The sequence below is a fragment of the Sinohyriopsis cumingii genome, chromosome 2 (genome assembly GCF_028554795.1).
Source record: "Sinohyriopsis cumingii isolate HCF-2022 chromosome 2, ASM2855479v2, whole genome shotgun sequence".
Taxonomy (NCBI): domain Eukaryota; kingdom Metazoa; phylum Mollusca; class Bivalvia; order Unionida; family Unionidae; genus Sinohyriopsis; species Sinohyriopsis cumingii.
The window spans coordinates 162,089,161-162,109,496 of record NC_142962.1 but is presented as its reverse complement, the minus strand read 5'-3'; the positions used below and the strand labels follow the sequence as shown (position 1 = coordinate 162,109,496).

The following is a 20,336-nucleotide window of genomic DNA, read 5'->3' as shown; positions in this document are numbered from 1 at the left end:
TTAAGGAGGACCTGGAATCCAACTGGAATTTGAATTCAATGAAAATATCCTGGAAACCTGTGAAAATCAGTTTTTGCCATAAAATGTCCTGCAGTTTGATATTAAGAAGCTAAGCTGAGCATTTTGTTGGGGGAAAATACATTACATTTATACTGCAACTTTGCTCTGAATGATTTTGCAACCGTAATTATCATAATATTATTTCATTAGCCATGGTTGAGACTGGTATCTTTGAGATTTTTGCACATGTGCCGAATCATTTTTTATGCATGCACATTCATCAATTTCCTTTTTATGGACATTTCAAAGAAGAGTTGTCTTTCTTAGCTTCTCGATTGCTAAGCTCGAGTTTCAAATAACTTTTGATGAGTTTCCTTTGAATTTCTTTAGTGTTTTGTTTTATTTATGGAATAATTGTGTCAGTTTATCCTGAATTGTATATATTACAAAAACTTACCCTCAACTGCAGTATTGTGCCATTAATCAGACTATCAGACTTTAAAAAGGACACCTTAAAATCTCCAGGAAAACTCCTGGGAAATAGAGAAAAAAAATCATTTGGTGCAGGAATCCTGGGACTGGACATTAGATTCTGATAGCCAGTCTCAGGCTGAGTGGATCTAGATTACCTGGACAGTTAGCAACATTGTCCTGTCTAAGGCCATGGTATGTTGAATTCAGTAAAATTTCATAAATTTGACATATGTTTTAAATAATTTGAGTTTTCCTTTATAAGTTTTGTTGTATGAATCCCCATACTAAGGGCTGATATTCATGAATACCTGCATTTACCATTGATTTATTGATATTCATGAATACCTGCATTTACCATTGATTTATTGATATTCATGAATACCTGCATTTACCATTGATTTATTGATATTCATGAATACCTGCATTTACCATTGATTTATTGACTATATTTTATTTATTTTATGATGAAATGTAGGACCTTTAACATTATCAGGTTACTGGTCCCGTGGGTTAGGGTTAGGGTTAACATTGTCAGGTTACTGGTACTGTGGGTTAGGGTTAGGGTTAAAATTATCAGGTTACTGGTCCTGTGGGTTAGGGTTAGGGTTAACATTATCAGGTTACTGGTCCTGTGGGTTAGGGTTAGGGTTAACATTATCAGGTTACTGGTCCTGTGGGCTTGCAGGATTTTCAGCTGAGTTTTACTCACTGTTTATAGTGCTGAAAAATACTCCCAGATGGCAACCATTACACGTATTTGAGTCTTTGGGTACTGGGATTATATACCACATTGTAGTTATATACCATTGTTTTGGGGTACTGGCATTATATACCATATGGTAGTTATATACCATTGTTTTTGACAGGCATTTCCTGAGCATGCAACTCGGGCCCAGCAGCGAGAGTACCAAACTGAAATCCTGAAGACTGTGATGGACCATCTACTGGCAGCCGATATCTTGTTGGGGGATCTAGCAGCTCATCCTGGAACACACTATTCCATCTTGGCACAAAATGTATTCTACTTTGCTTCCAGAGTTGTTGACAAACTGTGGCAAGGTTAGACCAGGGTACTTGAGTAGTTGAGTTGGTTGAACATCAGGCTTGTAATCTGAATGTCACATGTTCAATATCTGCTCAGGCCAGATGGAAAGGCTCCCATTTCCTTGGCTTGATATTGCTAATAATACTCGAAAATGCAGTATAACATACAACCCCAACTCCAGCTTGACCAAGTCTTGCTTGATTCAAATCTTAATATGCACGTAAAATTTATTTAATGAGGAGAAACAGTTATCAGAAGGAAGCTTTGAAAACGCATTACTATATCTGTAAGAATTCATTACTTAACACTGTATGCAATATTTCCTAAGCAAAGGAATATTATGGAGTAAAAACATGTTTCATCGCCAGCTTTTGGGATCAGCAGCTTGGTCCCCATATTCTGACTGCAGCGTATAAGTTTTTTCTTCTGAACTGCCTTAAGCATTAGGCATGATATCATCACAGAACATGGTAAGTTTGTTTACTGCATCTGTCTGATACATCCATGTGCTAAGTAGGGCACAGTGACAAACTTTCTTATGCTGATAACATCAATTACAGTGAAACAGCGCACAATGAGAAGCTTTCTTATGCTGGTAACGTCAGTTATGGTGAAGTAGGGCACAATAAGGAACCCCAGTGTTAAAGCGTTTCTTGACATAACCTAAGTTGTAGACATGGTATTTTCATGTAGTTTGGTCAGAGTTGCTTGATTTCACCATGGTCTCTGAAACAAAATCGCCTGGGCTGATCATTAAAATGTCAGTTTTATGGGTTAATTCTTTTTCTGCATCATGCCAATGCACAGAAACATGTTACCCAACACTTATAGGTGAAAAAAAATCTGTAGACAAAATTGTCAAAATCGCCATGCATCATACAGCAGTGACCAGGTCTTGTTCATTTACTGTGTTAAGAAACAGTTATAAACTACTATGATTGTATTTTAATATATTATTTTGCATGTGCATATTGTTCGATTTTTCCAATATGAAATAAAATAAAGTAAATAAAACTTATTCATGGGGTACTGAGAGTGTACCGGTGATTGGTAATATAATAAAGTGTAAAGACTAGTACTTACACAGTGCAAATTGTATATCCTTGTTTATTCCCAAAAATACTAGATGCAGATTTTTGCTTTATTCATCGTTTTTACCAAATCTTATTCTTCCAAATCAATTGCTATTTTGTTTATTTTGACCCACACGCTCAAGAGTTACCATTTATCAGATATATAAACAATCCAATAACATGATTTAGTCATATAAAATGACACAGATCTTTAATTATACAAGCCGCATAACCAGCATACAGTATTTCACTTAACTAATCATCATTGATATATTTTAGTTTCATGTTTTGGCTTACTGTAATACACATTCCTAACTTTCACCACAATATTCATTCAACCTTTGATTTTTAACAGTTGGTTGTCTTGGCGTTTCCTTTTGTTTATAATTGTCAGGTTTGTCTTTTGGTTTCTGGCAGAAGACCAGGTAATTGTTAGATCCATGAAACTGGCATGTGATAAGGGTGATTTTTGTCTGTGAGCAATGCCTTTAACTGTTTGTTCTACAACATTACTCCACACAAATTAACTGTTGGACAATCTAAAGTGGGTTGAGTAGGAGGAGATGCCCTGCATACTAGCAGTGCTAAATTGTTTTGCCCCCTCCCCCCCAATTATATTGGACTGATAAAACATTAACATCAGTATCATTGTCAATCAATTAAGGTATACACACTTGCTTGGTTGAGTATCATGATTATTGTAGCGGAGTAAACATGCTTATTTATGGTTGTTTACATTAAAGCAAACTATGTCTGAATGTCATAACAAAATTACTTTTGAAAATAATTTAGGGTGTCCCAAGACTTACAGTGTCTGAAGATTTAGTCATTACGGTACTTCCTTTACATGCACTTTACACTCTTTACTAAATACATGCTTAGATGGAAATTTGAAGTCATAAGCTCATTGTTTTGATTGCTTGGATGCTGTCAAAATTTGCTATCAATGGCTAATTTTGAAATTCATAAGTTTAAGAAATGAAAACCTTCCTTGTTTAAAATTTCTGTGGAGAATAATGATCATATTGTACAAGATCTTTGTATAAACATAAACATCTCATACAGTAAAACTGATCTTGTTTTAGATAAATGCCTGTAAATATTATTTACTTTTTTAGGTATGTAAGGAAGAATGTGACTGATGACTATCACGGCTGCTAATCTTCATTTTTGTCAAGAAAAGAAATTCTTGATTGACAACTATTTCATATACAGTGACTAAGTATTGTTTTCTAAGAAATGCGTTTGCAAATCCTAGAGCAATAAAATTTTGTATCTGTTTTTCAGGTGCCTTTACGAGGGATTCAAAAGAAGTTTTTGAGTTTATTAGTAAACTGATATCGCAGGCTAAGCGAAAATGTGAGTAGAATATTTATTTTTGGTCAACTTTCTCATAATCACTTGTTGTTGAGCTTGGATCATTTCAGGTTCTTTTATTGTTATTGCATGCATATGCATGCCATAATGTCCAGTGTATTTACTTTTCTAATGTCTGTGAATCAGTTTTTTTGTACAGTAATAAATTCCTTAACTGGGCATCAAATATTTTTTCAGGAAAGATTTTATTACACAAGAGCATCTCTTGTACACCAAGTGCAGGAGAACTTAAATATCAGAAGTATTGTTCAACCAGTCTGATGCATGACTGCGTGAGATCTTTGCCATACGAGGGTCTGGTAAAATGCTTCATTAGTCTATGTTGCTCATAGAGGCACTTAAGTCAAATTGTAGAAGAACATTTTTAAAGACATTTATCCCTTTCACCCTCAAAATACATTTGGGCATTACTTGATGTTAGCTCCAAATCCAGCAACCCCCTCCCCTGAAAGACGACAAAAAAATATTTCCTTTTAGATGTCAAATAGATGGAAGAGATTTTCATGTATTAACTGCTAGGTGGCCGCCTGTATTCTAGATATTTACTGCTAGGTGGCTGCCTGTATTCCAAATATTTACTGCTAGGTGGCCGCCTGTATTCCAGATATTTACTGCTAGGTGGCCGCCTGTATTCCAGATATTTACTGCTAGGTGGCCGCCTGTATTCCAGGTATGTAATGCTAGGTGGCTGCCAGTATTCCAGATATTTACTTGTTTAAACTTTCATTTGGAACTGTTAACAGTGTTTCTGAAGAATCCATTGCAGTTTATAATCTTTTTTGATCAGCCAATATATTTTTTCAGTGTTATTGTAAGTCAGGAGGTTGTATACATAGTGTATAAAATGTTTGTATTTTTCCAGTGAATTTAGTTATATTTATTCATTTTGTTATGTCTTTGAATGCAGAGATGTCAGTCAGGTGCAGGAAAAGCAGATCCTGTACATTTGTGGACAATGTTTTTGTGTGTGTGTGTGTGTGTGTGTGTGCATGTAATTGGGATCTTTAATGTAGCTTTAAAAGTTTTCAGTCATATCACTACGATGTCTACAGCTTGACAGTCTTTTTAGTGATGTCTAGCACTGGGGCATCATGCCACTGACATGACATGCCTTTCTTGTTCTTTTTCACACTTATGCATCATGTGTGCTTGTGCCCTTTCTGTGGGCAGAGGCATTAGGTCCAGTGTTTTGAAAGGGCATTTGAAGGGTTATGAAAAACAGAACACTCTATTCCAAACACAAAGTATTAATCAATTCCTTTCCACAATGAAAGCAATGAGACAAGACATTAGAAACATGTTGTCCTCATACAATCTATCAAAAGTATTCCATTGGTTGCCTAATCACATAGCCATAAAGAGTCATAAAAGGGCAGCCAAAACTGACCTGTATTCACCAATTTATGAAGGGAAGATTTCATATACTGACTTAAAATGTTGTTTAAATTGGCATTTATTTTGATCCTGTTGAAACTACTCTAGTAATTCCACTCCAACTGTGTAATGAATACTTATACTGCAATGCATACTATAAGAAGCTCTGTCATCAGGACTTGTGTTCAGTAAAGAAGAGGAATTGAAGACCATTTAAAACCCAATTTGACAGCCGACTAAGCGTTAGTCCATAACCCTGCCATTGCATGGATTTAGTAATGTTGAAGCCAGGTATGCATGATTACCTTCTGACTGTACACAGGAAAATCATAGCAGCCCGTTTTCTGCTCCAGCAGCTTAGGTTGCCAGTATTTCATTTGTGTTCAGAGAAATCCCTCCATCATGCCTTGCTGTTATCAGGGATGCTTTGTGTGAAAAGAAGTTCAGAGTGTCAGTTGTGGAGAGGATCATGACAGACAGCTATATGGTCCTCCACTTCAAAGGCATATAAGGGAGGTAGCACAGTTTTCACTGACTGGTGTCATGCTAACTACATCACTCCACTCAAAGGCATATGAGGGTAGTAGCACAATTTTCACTGACTGGTGTCATGCTAACTACATCACTCCACTTAAAGGCATATGAGGGTAGTAGCACAATTTTCACTGAATGGTGTCATGCTAACTACATCACTCCACTCAAAGGTATATGAGAGAGGTAGCACAATTTTCACTGACTGGTGTCATGCTAACTTAATCACTGCACTCTCAGCCTTCCATTCCCCATTTGGCTAACTTCAGTCTTTTCCTCTTTGAGAACAAGAAACTAGCACCTGTCACAAATCTGTGAATATCCTGGGTCTTGACATGGTTCAACTCATCTGAGTTTGTGTTTATAAGACCTTCTTCTGATAGCATTATCTTCAGCTTGCAGAGTGAGCTGCATGTGCAGTCCTTGGAAAAGAATTACATGCAGTGTGTGTGAACTGTATGGATTGTCCTTGGATCTAAACTACACATAGTGTGTGTGAACTGTGTGGACTATCCTTGGATCTAAACTGCATACATTGTGTGTGAACTGTATGGACTGCCCTTGGATCTAAACTGCATACAGTGAGTGAACTGTATGGACTGTTCTTGGATCTAAACTGCATACAGTGTGTGTGAACTGTATGGGCTATCCTTGGATCTATACTGCATACAGTGTATGAACTGTATGAACTGTCCTTGGATCTAAACTGCATACAGTGTGTGTGAACTGTATAGACAGGCCTTGGATCTAAACTGCATGCAGTGTATGAACTGTATGGACTGTCCTTGGATCTAAACTGCATACAGTGTGTGTGAACTGTATGAACAGTCCTTGGATCTATACTGCATACAGTGTGTGTGAACTATATGGACTGTCCTTGGATCTAAACTGTAAACAGTGTGTAAACTGTATGGATTGTCATTGGATCTAAACTGCATACAGTGTATGAACTGCATGGGGTGTCCTTGGATCTAAACTGCATACATTATATGTGAGCTGCATGCACTGTCCTTGGATCTCAATTATATGCAGTTTCATTTTGATGGCTTGGTTTTATTTCTAAGAACAGGTTACTGTCAGTAGGCAATTAACAGATCGTAAAACATGTTGAGAGAGAGAGAGAGAGAGAGAGAGAGAGAGAGATGAAGCAGCAGGACCCATAATGAGCCCATAAATGCTCATGTGCATGAATAATGTCCTCTGTAGCTGCTGTAGGCTTTTTCTACTAATGGGTAAGGCAGGAAAGCAAGACATAACCCCACAAGCAATGGCCTCATGGTTAAAGATAGTTTTTAGAGTGAGATATTTTCAACTTTAAGAGGACTCCTAAAGATTTCAGCTCATGAAATTTGAGTCATTTCCATGAGCCTGGCCTTCAAATGTATTGTTTCAATTCAAGACTAGGGAATTTCTTCACCTACAACTCCTCTGTATGTCTGGCATTCTCATTTTACTTTATCTAGCTTCTATTTACTTGACATGGCCATTCAAAGGAAAGAGCTGAATATCATTGGGCTACTGGTAGTTACCTCGTCCATGACAGCACATCCTCAGCGCCTGGCCTGGCCTTGGAACTTTTGCTGGATTCGCCCAGGAAACTTTGCATCTATGAAAATAGCCATGTACTGAATCTCACAGGAATCGCCCTCACGAATGTATAAACGCATAATCTTTTGTTATTCTGCCTGCATCTTAGAAGAAGATCATCCTTTCAATAGAGTAGTCATTGTGCTCAGACATTGACTCCCTTGTTGCCTCAGGTGTGGGAAGTCGCAAGATCATACCTTGACCAAGTCATACCAAAGACTTTAAAAAGGGTACTAAAACTGCATGCTAGGCACTCAGCATTAAGAAAGGTTAGTGTTAGGACTGGTCAGCCTGGTGTCAGGATAATGTTACTGGGTGGGACATGATGCTACATGTATGTGGCATGATGCCTTGGTGCTAGACATCACTTTAAACTGCCACTGAAGATATTGTTGCGATATGACTAAACAATTGTTAAAGCTACATTAAAAGAATCCAAATCACACACAAATCCCCATGTTGCCTAATCTCCTACTATGATTGGGTATTGTATTTAATGGAGAAAGGAAATTTTCTAGTACCTTTTATTTCTTAAAAAATACTTACCCAATCACATTGCAGTCAATCCTTCCCACACTTCCTAACAAGTAGTAGGATACTGCTATTGGTTTTGCTTAAATGTCGGCTGGTAAACATTATGGATATAGGTGGCCACCGAGCATGAACAAGGATAGTTAGTCTGAAAGATGATATATTGACGGAGATACTTTCTTGTCTTTCAGACAGGGCTGGATTTGGAGGTAGCAGAGAGTAATTGTCTAGTGTTAATGTAACTGGGGAAGTATTTACTGAGCATTTTGTGTCTCAGATCTTTTCTTCAGTCATTCAAGCAAAAATTCTATTACAGGCTTGAAAAGATCTAATTAAACATGCAGGATTTATGTCTCAATTGGCCATTGAAACTGTTTATGTTTGTGTGAAATATGACATCACAGTGAAATATGATATCACAACGAAATATGACATCACAATGAAATATGATATCACAATGAAATATGACATCACAATGAAATATGATATCATCATCACATTGACATATTACATCATCTCATATCATCAGCCAGTAAACTTGTCCAGATTTTGTGAGAGCATCGTTCTCACCAGACCTATGTTTGGCATAGATCTCAGAGAGTCCTGTAAAAGGTTTGGTTGAATGAGACTAATGTACCAACATATTTCTCCGACCTTTTTCTGATCTAGTGTGTACTTATTCAGATCCTGAAACGGGTAATTGTACCCATTTTGTACTACGTTTATGTTCTGTTTGCATTCCACTGATGTTTGCATTTCATCTGTCACCTCATTGCTTTAATTTTTTCTTGGAACAAAACAGAAATGCAAAATGTTTTTTTCTAATTCCAGATTTATGAATGAGACAGCATTTGTATTGTGTCATATTAAAAGTGCTTTAACAAGTGCATACAATGCAAGTCAGCATCGAATTTCTGATATATGTATATATATATCATATATACAAGAACACACACACAACATAAAATTAATTACATTGCCTGATTCGATATCAGTAGTTTAAGATTAAATGCATTATCTGATTAGATATTAGGTGCATAAAATTGATTAAGTTGCTAGCATTACTACAATTATTCCTTTAGGTGAAAAGGTATACAAAATGTTAGCATTATTTCCAACGCACTGTTTTATATAATTCTAAAACCTATTTACAATACCAGTCCGCAAGAAAATGGTTTAATGTTCTAGTTGAAACTGTTCAAAAAGAACATTTATTATTATTTGATATTATAGTTCTATTCACTCAGGAAGGTTTTGTTGCAAGAATTTTGCCAGTAATTTGAACTGAAACCAAATTAGATTTATAATCTTTTATAAAATTGTATGTGATAATGCAAAATGTATTGTCCTATCCAATTGATTTGGTAGATTAAGTTGTACTTCTTCATTTAGTTAGTGTTTTGGCTTGTAATATTTCTGTCTTTCACCAGTATATAAATATTTTTGCAGCTTTTCCTACATTCAAGGAGAAGTAAGGTCTTATTTTCAAGCTGAGGTTTTTCCAAAATTTCTGGTTGGGATTCAATTAATTATTTATTTATGTAATTTCATAGAGTTAAGGACCACTGCATACAATAAAAAGTTGGTTCCAACATTACCAACATTATGTTTCAGTTACTTGTTGCCATAAAAGGAATTTGAATTACACTGGAAAATATCATTTATAATTGTCCTCTTATGACTCAAACTTTTAACAGAAAGAAGCGAAACCAACAAGTTTAGTAAAATCAACAAATAATTTATTTCTCTTAAGTTACAAAGTGAAGTTTTAAAAGACAATAATTTGAATTAAATCCCAAATAATCCTAAATGTTCTGAATGTACTCCACTAGTCTTGAATGTCCTGATGTACCACAATGATACAATCCAGAATATATTTGAATGAGTTCTCAATAATCCCAAAGTAGTGTTTTAGTTCAAAATGTTAATGAGCACTTTGTAACTCCATTGAATAATTTAAATAAAAAATTCCTCTCATATATGAAAACAAACTGATCCCACTGATTGGCCTTAAAACAAGAATGAGTAATTGTTTACCAAGTCTCCTTTATATACATCTACACTTGACCTACATCACAATAGAATATTCTGGAAAATTTAATCATGTTCATTAACAATTCAGCTAACCCTTGAATTCAGATTCTGGTAAACATCTTGTTTACCACCTATAAGTATGACAAAGGTCAGATGTGCAGAAACTCTATCCACAACTCTAATTCACAATCATGACAACATTCATGTATGCAAAAACTATCCTCAGTACTCATTCACAATCATGACAAAAGTCAAGTACATAATGTAACTTAATTACCGGTATACACATAATCTCCCCTCAAATAGCACACTGGATGATCCACACCATTTTTATCTTCCTGAATCTATACTCCAACCCTTTCATCACTGGCATCAACAAAAACCTGTGGGTTACTCAGGTGGTCTCCATTTTCTCACAAGGATCTCATTTCTCATAAAATGACAAATTGGAACTTGAGTGACTTCAGTTTCCCTAATAGGTCTGTGAAACAAACTGTGACTTCAGTTTCCTTATTAGGCCTGTGAAACAAACAGTGGCTTCAGTTTCCCTATTAGACCTGTGAAACAAGCAGTGATGTAAGTTTCCCTATTAGGCCTGTAAAACAAACAGTGACATAAGTTTCCCTATTAGGCCTGTGAAACAAACAGGAGATCTCAGGATCCTATTCCTGTTACACAAGGAGTAATTGTCTTTTGTTACCCTGATTAGAATAAAGAGAATGAGTAGTACAAAAAGGGTAACTGTGATCAATATCTCTTCACAGAAAGAGCAGAATGACTTCATCATAAGACAGACCAGTAATTTCCTGATCAGCATCATTTGCAATAGTTTGTTTTGCCATAGCTCTGTTAACTGCACAAGCAGGGTATAAATCAGGAATTTCAGTCTTAATAGGATCAACTTTTTGATCCCAACAAATCTTGTAAGTTAAAATTGGATCAATCATAACCTTATCTCCAGCTAGGTCATTTCCTAGGAATAAATGCATGCCTTCAATATGTAAAAATAAATGTTGAAATTGTCATTGGTCATGACAGTAAGTCTTATGCCTGAGTGACACAATGGAGAGGAACATTGACAAAGTCACAGTCTACTCCATGAAAAAGAACACTCTCGCTAGAAGAAGACTTCTGAAAAAAAGGCAAAGTAACTGATAACAAAAGTATGAGAAGCTTCTGTGTCCCTTATTATTTTAATAGGGATAGGTTTGGCAGAATATCATATAGAACCTTAAGACATAAATGTTTCAAAAATCTCAAAAATAAAATCAGACATTTTTTATTTGACCTGATGATCATAAGACTTTGACCTTGACCTCTTTGCAATAGTTGCATTTGGAATAGCTCTCTTTTTATTAAGTTGCTTATATTTGTAATCTGTAGCAATCAGAAATGACCTGCCATTTCTATTTTTAATAAGTATACATTAAGAGATAAGGATTTCTAATCAGTCTTATACTATTTTTGATTTTAAAAGTTGTGCCAGATTGAGATTGTGAAGTATTCGTAAGAGACTGAGATGACTTTTTGTTTTTGTAGTGGTGACATACCTCCTTAAACAAGGGGGCACCAAATCACCTGACCTTTGCATTCTGATTTGGCAGTTTATACATTGGTGTAACCAACTCCATATCACTACAGATGAGGCACATTCACAGCAGACTTAGTGTCCTGGTCAACACTACCCAGCTAGGGTCAAGTCATTCATACAGAATGGCTTCTCCATCAGTCTGATTTTCATCAGATTTGCACATTTTGGAGGCATCCAAGGATCAGTCTTTTTGCAAGAAGGTGTAATCACAAGTTGCATATATTCATCCCTCCAGAACATTGGGCGGTTGATGCACTGTCAGTCATTGAGAGGGGTTATGGGCTTTCGTTGACCTTCACATGGCATTACTACTAAAAATAATCAAGAAGTTGTGGAGTCAGATCAGCAAGATGATTTTGATAGCTCCTTTGAGATGGGACAAGTCGAGTGTCACCCATCTACTCAATCCATCAATATATTTGCCTAGGAAGATTCTGACCAGTCCAAATCTTCTCAAATAACCACGGTTGTTTCACGCCTGCCTGGACCATCTTCTTCACGTCTCTTGTCAGGACAGCCTTGCAGGAGAAATAATTTAAACTTTTGATTGTGGAGAAAATCTCGTGAACAAGTAGGCTCTCCACACTAAAGGTTGATGATGGAATCTGGGTTTTTTCTTCTTCAGGAATTGGTGCTGAGTCAGTAACATCATCCCTTTGAGTGCCTAATTGGTCTATTTTTAATCTGGCACTGCAGTCAGAAATTAGGCCCTAATAACCATTAAAGGCTACCATTTTATGTACATTCCAGCTTCATGACAGACTCGATATCAGTCATGATAAAGATCTGTCAGACCTGGCGGTCTAGTGGCAGTGTCGCAAAATAATTAGCAGTCAACAATGACAATGGAATGCATTTGAAGGAGAAAGCAAATTTTCAAGTAAATTATGTATATCTTAGATTACTTACGCCGTCAGATCACTTAAAAACCTTTCCACCCACCCCACCATGCGAGCATTGTCATTGGTATATCACTCAGCTTAAAAGTCATGATAGTTGGTAGTGGAAGGGGGAGGTAAAGAGTTACTGCACTTTGAGATAAAAAGAAAAGATGAATTTTCATCAATGTGGTAGCGCTGGATTTGGGAGGTAGCAGACTTATATCCCCAAATGTTAATATGATTGTATAAGTATTGTCAGAGAAACATAATTTGCTTCAAAATGTGCTTTTTTCAGGAATGGATTTACCAGCCATAAAACCAGTTTCATAGGTAATCCTATTAGCATTACATGATGGCGCTATTTTATTGGTGGTATTAAGGTTAGATATTGGTCTCCAGGTTTCTTATCTTTGTCATCTTTAGGAATGCATGTAATAACTCTTTCCTTCTGAGTTACTGAAAGACATTTATTTCATAACCATGGTTAATTGGCCTAATTAGAAATTATCTTACGTTATTAAAACTTTAAGTAGAAAACTTATCAGAACACAGACTGTTACAATTTTTCATGATTTCTTAGGGTTGAATATGATATCTTATCTAAGTTTTTATTGAGGTTTTAACATCAGTCATCAAGTATTAAGTTGACTTCGATATTTTCAACAGCTATTCAGGCATATTGACTTTCATAGTTGGATTATCACTTTAAGTATTTCCTTTAATTTGGTAAGGATATTGTTGTCATGTTTTATCATACTTTTCATACATTTTCTTTTTTCTAAATTGCAGACATTTTAGTTTTATCTCACCTTCCTAGTGGCCTATTAGTTAGAGGATCCTCCTCAGATGCGGGATATCATGGGTTCGATCCTAGGCCAAGTCATACCAAAGACTTACAAAAATAGTACTAACAGCTGCCTTGCTTGGCGCTCAGCATTAAGAGGTTAGTGTTAGGACTGGTCAGCCTGTTGTCAGGATAATGTGTCTGGGTGGGACATCATGCTACATGTTTGCGTCATGATGCCCCAGTGCTAGACATCACTATAAACTGCCACACTGACATCGTAGTGATATGACTGAAAAATTGTTAAAGCTATGTTAAAAATCTAAATCACACACACACACACACACACACCTTCAGTCCATGTACCTCTAGCCTTATCATAAAACCCTGAAGATTTTGCTAATGCATTTCTAATTCCTTTTTTTTCACATATCAAATCAGTATTATTTAATCACCATTAATAAAATAATTATCTCTTTAATTAAATCTTTTTCTCTAGTCCCTCTTTGCCTGTTCTTGAATGAAGAATAAGATATTGTTTTTCTCTGGTCTCACTTTGCCTTTTTTTGAATGAAGAATAAAATATTGTTTTGCTCTGGTCTCACTTTGAATTTTTTTGAATGAAGAATAAAATATTGTTTTGCTCTAATCTCCAGTTAAAGAACTTTAAAAAATAATTGATACTTTATCTTAAATTGCATTTTCTTATTTGGAATATCACTAACATCATTTTGGACTTATTTGGAATGTGACTGACATCATTTTGGACTTGAATATCAGACAAGTATAGGAATATCACTGACATCATTTTGGACTTATTTGGAATATCACTGAAATCATTTTGGACTTATTTGGAATATCACTGACATCATTTTGGATTTATTTGGGATATCACTGACATCTTTTTGGACTTACACCGCTCCCTCAATAACTCGCGCCTGGATAACTTGCAATCCCGCTTATAGCGCAGTGTCTGTCTTGGCTCCCGATTTTTTCCAGAGAAAATGTATTTAAAATATCTTTAAAATATGCTGAACGTGAAAAATTTACAATAAGAATTGGTAAATGAAACCTTGATACATTGCCTGTTTTATCATCAAAAATGGTGATTAATACCCGTAAAAATAGAATCCATATTTTGAAATTTGCAAGTTATAAATAAGAATTAATTTCAGATATCTTGAAAATGCTAAATTACATGTATTTTGGACGCCAATTTTTGATCTGGGATGCAGAAAATCACTGAGGCGGGAGTCCTCCGTACGTGGGAAAATTCAAAGATTTGCCAGTCCTGTTTCAGCCACCTGCTTTGTGGGAAAATGTGTTGATCAGTTAGCTGTGCTGATATTTACAATGACATAATTCGGTGACTGAAAGATTCCTTGATTGACATACATGTTGCCATTTTATAAGAGTACATTAAAAAGGAACATGATGCAATAGCTAGGCGGCTAGTTCAAAGGCTTTGACTGGCGGCAGGGTGAGAAAATGCACTGATATTTAGTGATTGAATTCAGAGGCAGAAAGACCCAGTTTTAAAATCCTAGCGAGACCTCTGTTTAAAGATATCATATATTATGTAAGTTTTTATGATAAATACTTGTCAGTATACTGATGAAATAGCGATCAATGAAAACTTCTGGTAAATGCTAGCAGGTGACAACAGAGAATGAAATAAACACCAATTAAACGTCTTCCTGTGTGAAAGTCATGTTCTAATCCTTAATTCTGTTTCACTGTAAACATTATAATCGCAACATATTCTGTTCACTGAAAACAAGAAAAGAGTCAATCGGCCGTCACATCGAAACCCATGAGTAATTCTGTGAGAACCTAATTACATGCCAGCTTTGTTTTGATCAACAACTTGGGGAAGTGTTTGTTGCATTAAAAAATCGATTACAAGAGATCTGGATGCTGGATTAAGGGTCTTGGAGCTGCCTTTGACGTAAAGCAAAACAGTAACAGATACAGCGACAATGATAGTGACTTTGAAGGTTTCAGTGAAACTGATGTCATTAATGCCGAGGCTGTTTGGGAGAAATTTGTACAGACTCTTGGTCCTGAGATGAGCGTTTCTCTTGATGATATGGAGGAATGGATTTGTGCTGACAGTGATTGCCCCACAGCCGAATACATGTCAGATGAAACAATAATTAATTATATAATGAACAAATTTGCAGCAGAAGACGATTCTAACTGGAGTACCACAAGTGTTGAAAGTGATGCAGACGCAGATGTTGCACCACCTCCCCCCTCTGCACAGGAAGCAATCAAATCTTTTGATATTGCCATAAGGTGGCTGGAGACCCAAAATGTTGACTACATAAAGCTCATGCAGTTGAGAAATTTGAGGGATTTTGCTCGGCGGCAGAGAAACCAAGGAGTAACACAAAAAATTAACTGATTTTTTCAAAAAGTGAATTGATATTTGTCAAGCGTGGCACAAATGGCAAGTATTAACTTCTTCTAATTTACGTTGTTTTAAATTTGTAGACCCATTAAATTCATGTTAGTACTGATTAACCCTTGTTTTTTGTTTTCCATTTCACTTCTATCGCAATCTAATCTGTCGTTCGATTGACACTGTTTCTCGAAAAGAGTCGATCTTTTGTATATAAAAAGAAACGTCTAATTTGGATCAAACAATAAAACTAGAATGTATCCAATTCAGCATAAAAATTAGTGACATAGTACACAATGTGTGAAGTGGTACACATGTTAAGCGAACGGAAACCACGTGAAATAATGTTTTCGATGATCGCCTCAATATACTGTAATTTATCCTGAAATTAATGTTGCTTTATGAGGAAATAATAAACAAAGTACACCATTATGAAGAGATATTTATTCACAGTTAATCTCAGCACGATTATAAAGTGAGTATTCAACACTATAATCTGCCTACCTCCCCCTTATTTTTCCTTTATGTCGTCGATCACTTTATTGGTTTTGGGCTTATTTTATAGGTCCCTCGATAACTCCCGCCTCACTTATAGTGCGGTCGATGTTTCTGGACCCTGATGTGCGTGAGTTATCGAGGGAGTGGTGTATTTGGATTATCACTGACATCATTTTGGACTTATTTGGAATATCACTGACATCATTTTGGATTTATTTGGGATATCACTGACATCATTTTGGACTTGAATATCAGACAAACATAGGAATGTAATGCCTTTCTAAAAAAAAATTCCTCTAGTTTCAGTATATGCCATGTCTTTACATAGTGAGTTATATACACACACATACATTAGGTGTCTTTGTATGAAAATGGATATCCTGCTCCAAAAATAAGCATTATTATTATAGTCATATGGACAGCAACAGTACCATATATAATTGCATCTTTCCTATGTACATTGCTTTCTTTGGTCTTGCTACCCATTTTCCCCTTCTCCTTTCAGCATAATAGTTTTTGTTCTTTTCTGTTGTATTTTCTTATCCTGTTCTATAGTCAAAAGTTTAGCTGCTTGAAACCTTTACAGAGGCAAGACATGTGAAAGAAAGAAACGGAAATTGTGAGGTAGTCCATGGGATGGGTTACTCGACACATGGCTGCCTATGTACATAATATATAAAAAGAAATCATGATAAAGTAAAATATAAAAGCAACTGTACTAAATGTTAAAAAAAGTCTGTTTGATGAGTTTTTGTCATCAGATTTTACTGCTTATTTCATTATATAAAATTTGTACCGATACAACCTAAAATATTGTCATCATATCATTGGCAGTTGTTTTCTATATCAAGAAGAATGTTATGGCTTATATGATGTGCAATGTTATTTATAGAATAAAAGAATCTGACGATGAATTATCATGCAAAATGCCTTTTGACCGTGGAATTTAGTGGCAGATTGAATACGATCAATGTCTATGTCTTTTGACAATGGAATTTAGTGGCAGATTGAGTATGATTGATATCTTTTGACCATGGAATTTAGTGGCAGATTGATGTCTTTTGACCATGGAATTTAGTGGCAGATTGAATACGATCAAGGTCGATGTCTTTTGACCATGGAATTTAGTGGCAGATTGAGTATCATTCATATCTTTTGACCATGTAATTTATTGGCAGATTGAATATGATCAATGTCGATGTCTTTTGACAATGGAATTTAGTGGCAGATTGATGTGTTTTGACCATGGAATTTAGTGGCAGATTGGATATGATTGATATCTTTTGACCATGGAATTTAGTGGCAGATTGAGTATGATTGATATCTTTTGACCATGGAATTTAGTGGCAGATTGAGAATGATTGATATCTTTTGACCATGTAATTTAGTGGCAGATTGAGTATGATTGATATCTTTTGACCAAGGAATTTAGTGGCAGATTGAATATGATCAAGGTTGATGACTTTTGACCATGGGGTTTAGTGGCAGATTGATGTGTTTTAACCATGGAATTTAGAGGCAGATTGAGTATGATTGATTTCTTTTGACCATGTAATTTAGTGGCAGATTGAGTATGATTGATATCTTTTGACCATGGAATTTAGTGGCAGATTGAATATGATTGGTGTGTTTTGACCATGTAATTTAGTGGCAGATTGAGTATGATTGATATATTTTGACCATGTAATTTAGTGGCAGATTGAGTATGATTGATATCTTTTGACCATGGAATTTAGTGGCAGATTGAGTATGATTGATTCCTTTTGATCATGGAATTTAGTGACAAATTGAATATGATCAAGGTCGATGACTTTTGACCATGGGATTTAGTGGCAGATTGATGTGATTTAACCATGGAATTTAGTGGCAGATTGAGTATCATCAATGTCGATGTCTTTTGACCATGGAATTTAGTGGCAGATTGAATATGAACAAGGTCGATGTCTTTTGCCAATGGAATTTAGTGGCAGATTGATGTGTTTTGACCATGGAATTTAGTGGCAGATTGGGTATGATTGATATCTTTTGACCATGGAATTTAGTGGCAGACTGAGTATGATTGATTTCTTTTGACCATGGAATTTAGTGGCAGATTGAATATGATCAATGTCGATGTGTTTTGACCATGGAATTTAGTGGCAGATTGAATATGATTAAGGTCGATGTCTTTTGACAATGGAATTTAGTGGCAGATTGAGTATGATTGATATCTTTTGACCATGTAATTTAGTGGCAGATTGAGTATGATTGATATCTTTTGACCATGTAATTTAGTGACAGATTGAATATGATCAAGGTCGATGACTTTTGACCATGGGGTTTAGTGGCAGATTGATGTGTTTTAACCATGGAATTTAGTGGCAGATTGAGTATGATTGATATCTTTTGACCATGTAATTTAGTGGCAGATTGAGTATGATTGATGTGTTTTAACCATGGAATTTAGTGGCAGATTGAGTATGATTGATATCTTTTGACCATGTAATTTAGTGGCAGATTGAGTATGATTGATATCTTTTGACCATGGAATTTAGTGGCAGATTGAGTATGATTGATATCTTTTGACCAATAAATTTAGTGGCAGATTGAATATGATTGGTGTGTTTTGACCAAGGAATTTAGAGGCAAAATGAATATGGTAATGTCTTTTGACCAAGGAATTTAGAGGCAAAATGAATGTGGTGATGTCTTTTAGCCAAGGAGTTTAGTGGCAGATTGAATATGATTGATATCTTTTGACCAAGGAGTTTAGTGGCAGATTGAATATGATTGGTGTGTTTTGACCAAGGAATTTAGAGGCAAAATGAATATGATGATGTGTTTCGACCAAGGAATTTAGAGACAAAATGAATATGACTGATGTCTTTTGACCATTGGATTTAGTGGCAGATTGAGTGTGATAATGTCTTTTGACAAGGAATTTAGAGGCAAAATGAATATGACTGATGTCTTCTGGCCATGGAATTAGAGGCAAATTGAATATGTATTTTGACCATGAAATTTAGTGGCAAAATGAATATGTCTTTTGACCATGGAATTTAGAGGCAAAATAAATATGATCGATGTCTTCTGGCCATGGAATTAGAGGCAAAATGAATATGTATTTTGACCATGAAATTTAGAGGCAAAATGAATATGTATTTTGACCATGGAATTTAGAGGCAAAATGAATATGTATTTTGACCATGGAATTTAGAGGCAAAATGAATATGATTGATGTCTTCTGGCCATGGAATTTAGAGGCAAAATGAATATGCATTTTGACCATGGAATTTAGAGGCAAAATGAATATGTATTTTGACCATGGAATTTAGAGGCAAAATGAATATGTATTTTGACCATGGAATTTAGAGGCAAAATGAATATGTATTTTGACCATGGAATTTAGAGGCAAAATGAATATGATTGATGTCTTCTGGCCATGGAATTTAGAGGCAAAATGAATATGTATTTTGACCATGGAATTTAGAGGCAAAATGAATATGTATTTTGACCATGGAATTTAGAGGCAAAATGAATATGTATTTTGACCATGGAATTTAGAGGCAAAATGAATATGCATTTTGACCATGGAATTTAGAGGCAAAATGAATATGTATTTTGACCATGGAATTTAGAGGCAAAATAAATGTGTATTTTGACCATGGAATTTAGAGGCAAAATGAATATGTATTTTGACCATGGAATTTAGTGGCAGCTTGAATAATTATGATTGATCATCAAATTCATTCATGAAATGCAAAAATGTCTTGTTCCATTTTCTTGTATCATTCATTGTTCTTTGTTCTGCATTTTGCATTTGCACTCTCCATTTTCTTCAAATTGCATTCATCATTTTGTTTGCATATATTCTGCATTACATTTCAGTTTGCATTCATTTTGCATTCATTTTGCATTAATTCTGCATTCCATCTGCATTAATTCTGCATTCCATTTGCATTGCATTTATTCTGCATTTAGTTTGCATTGATTCTGCATTTCATTTGCATCCATTCAGTGTTCAGTTTGCATTCATTCTGCATTCCAATTGCATTCATTCAGAATTCAGTTTGCATTCATTCTGGATTCCATCTGCATTCATAGTTTTACATTCAGCCTGCATTCCATTTACAGTATAGTTATGTTTCCTCTGATAAAATCACCTGTTTCAGG

General features: G+C 35.5%; 1 protein-coding gene across 3 annotated transcripts in view; it reads left to right on the top strand.

The window, feature by feature from the left end:
- The window catches only part of LOC149806226 (WD repeat and FYVE domain-containing protein 3-like), a 413,256-nt gene that overhangs the window by 228,972 nt on the left and 163,948 nt on the right, over positions 1-20,336 (top strand). For all 3 annotated transcript variants that reach the window (XM_089951178.1, XM_089951177.1, XM_089951179.1), the window contains 2 exons: positions 1,341-1,533; positions 3,880-3,951. In XM_089951178.1, the coding sequence (XP_089807304.1) occupies positions 1,341-1,533; positions 3,880-3,951 (265 nt within the window). The remainder of the gene's footprint in view (positions 1-1,340; positions 1,534-3,879; positions 3,952-20,336) is intronic.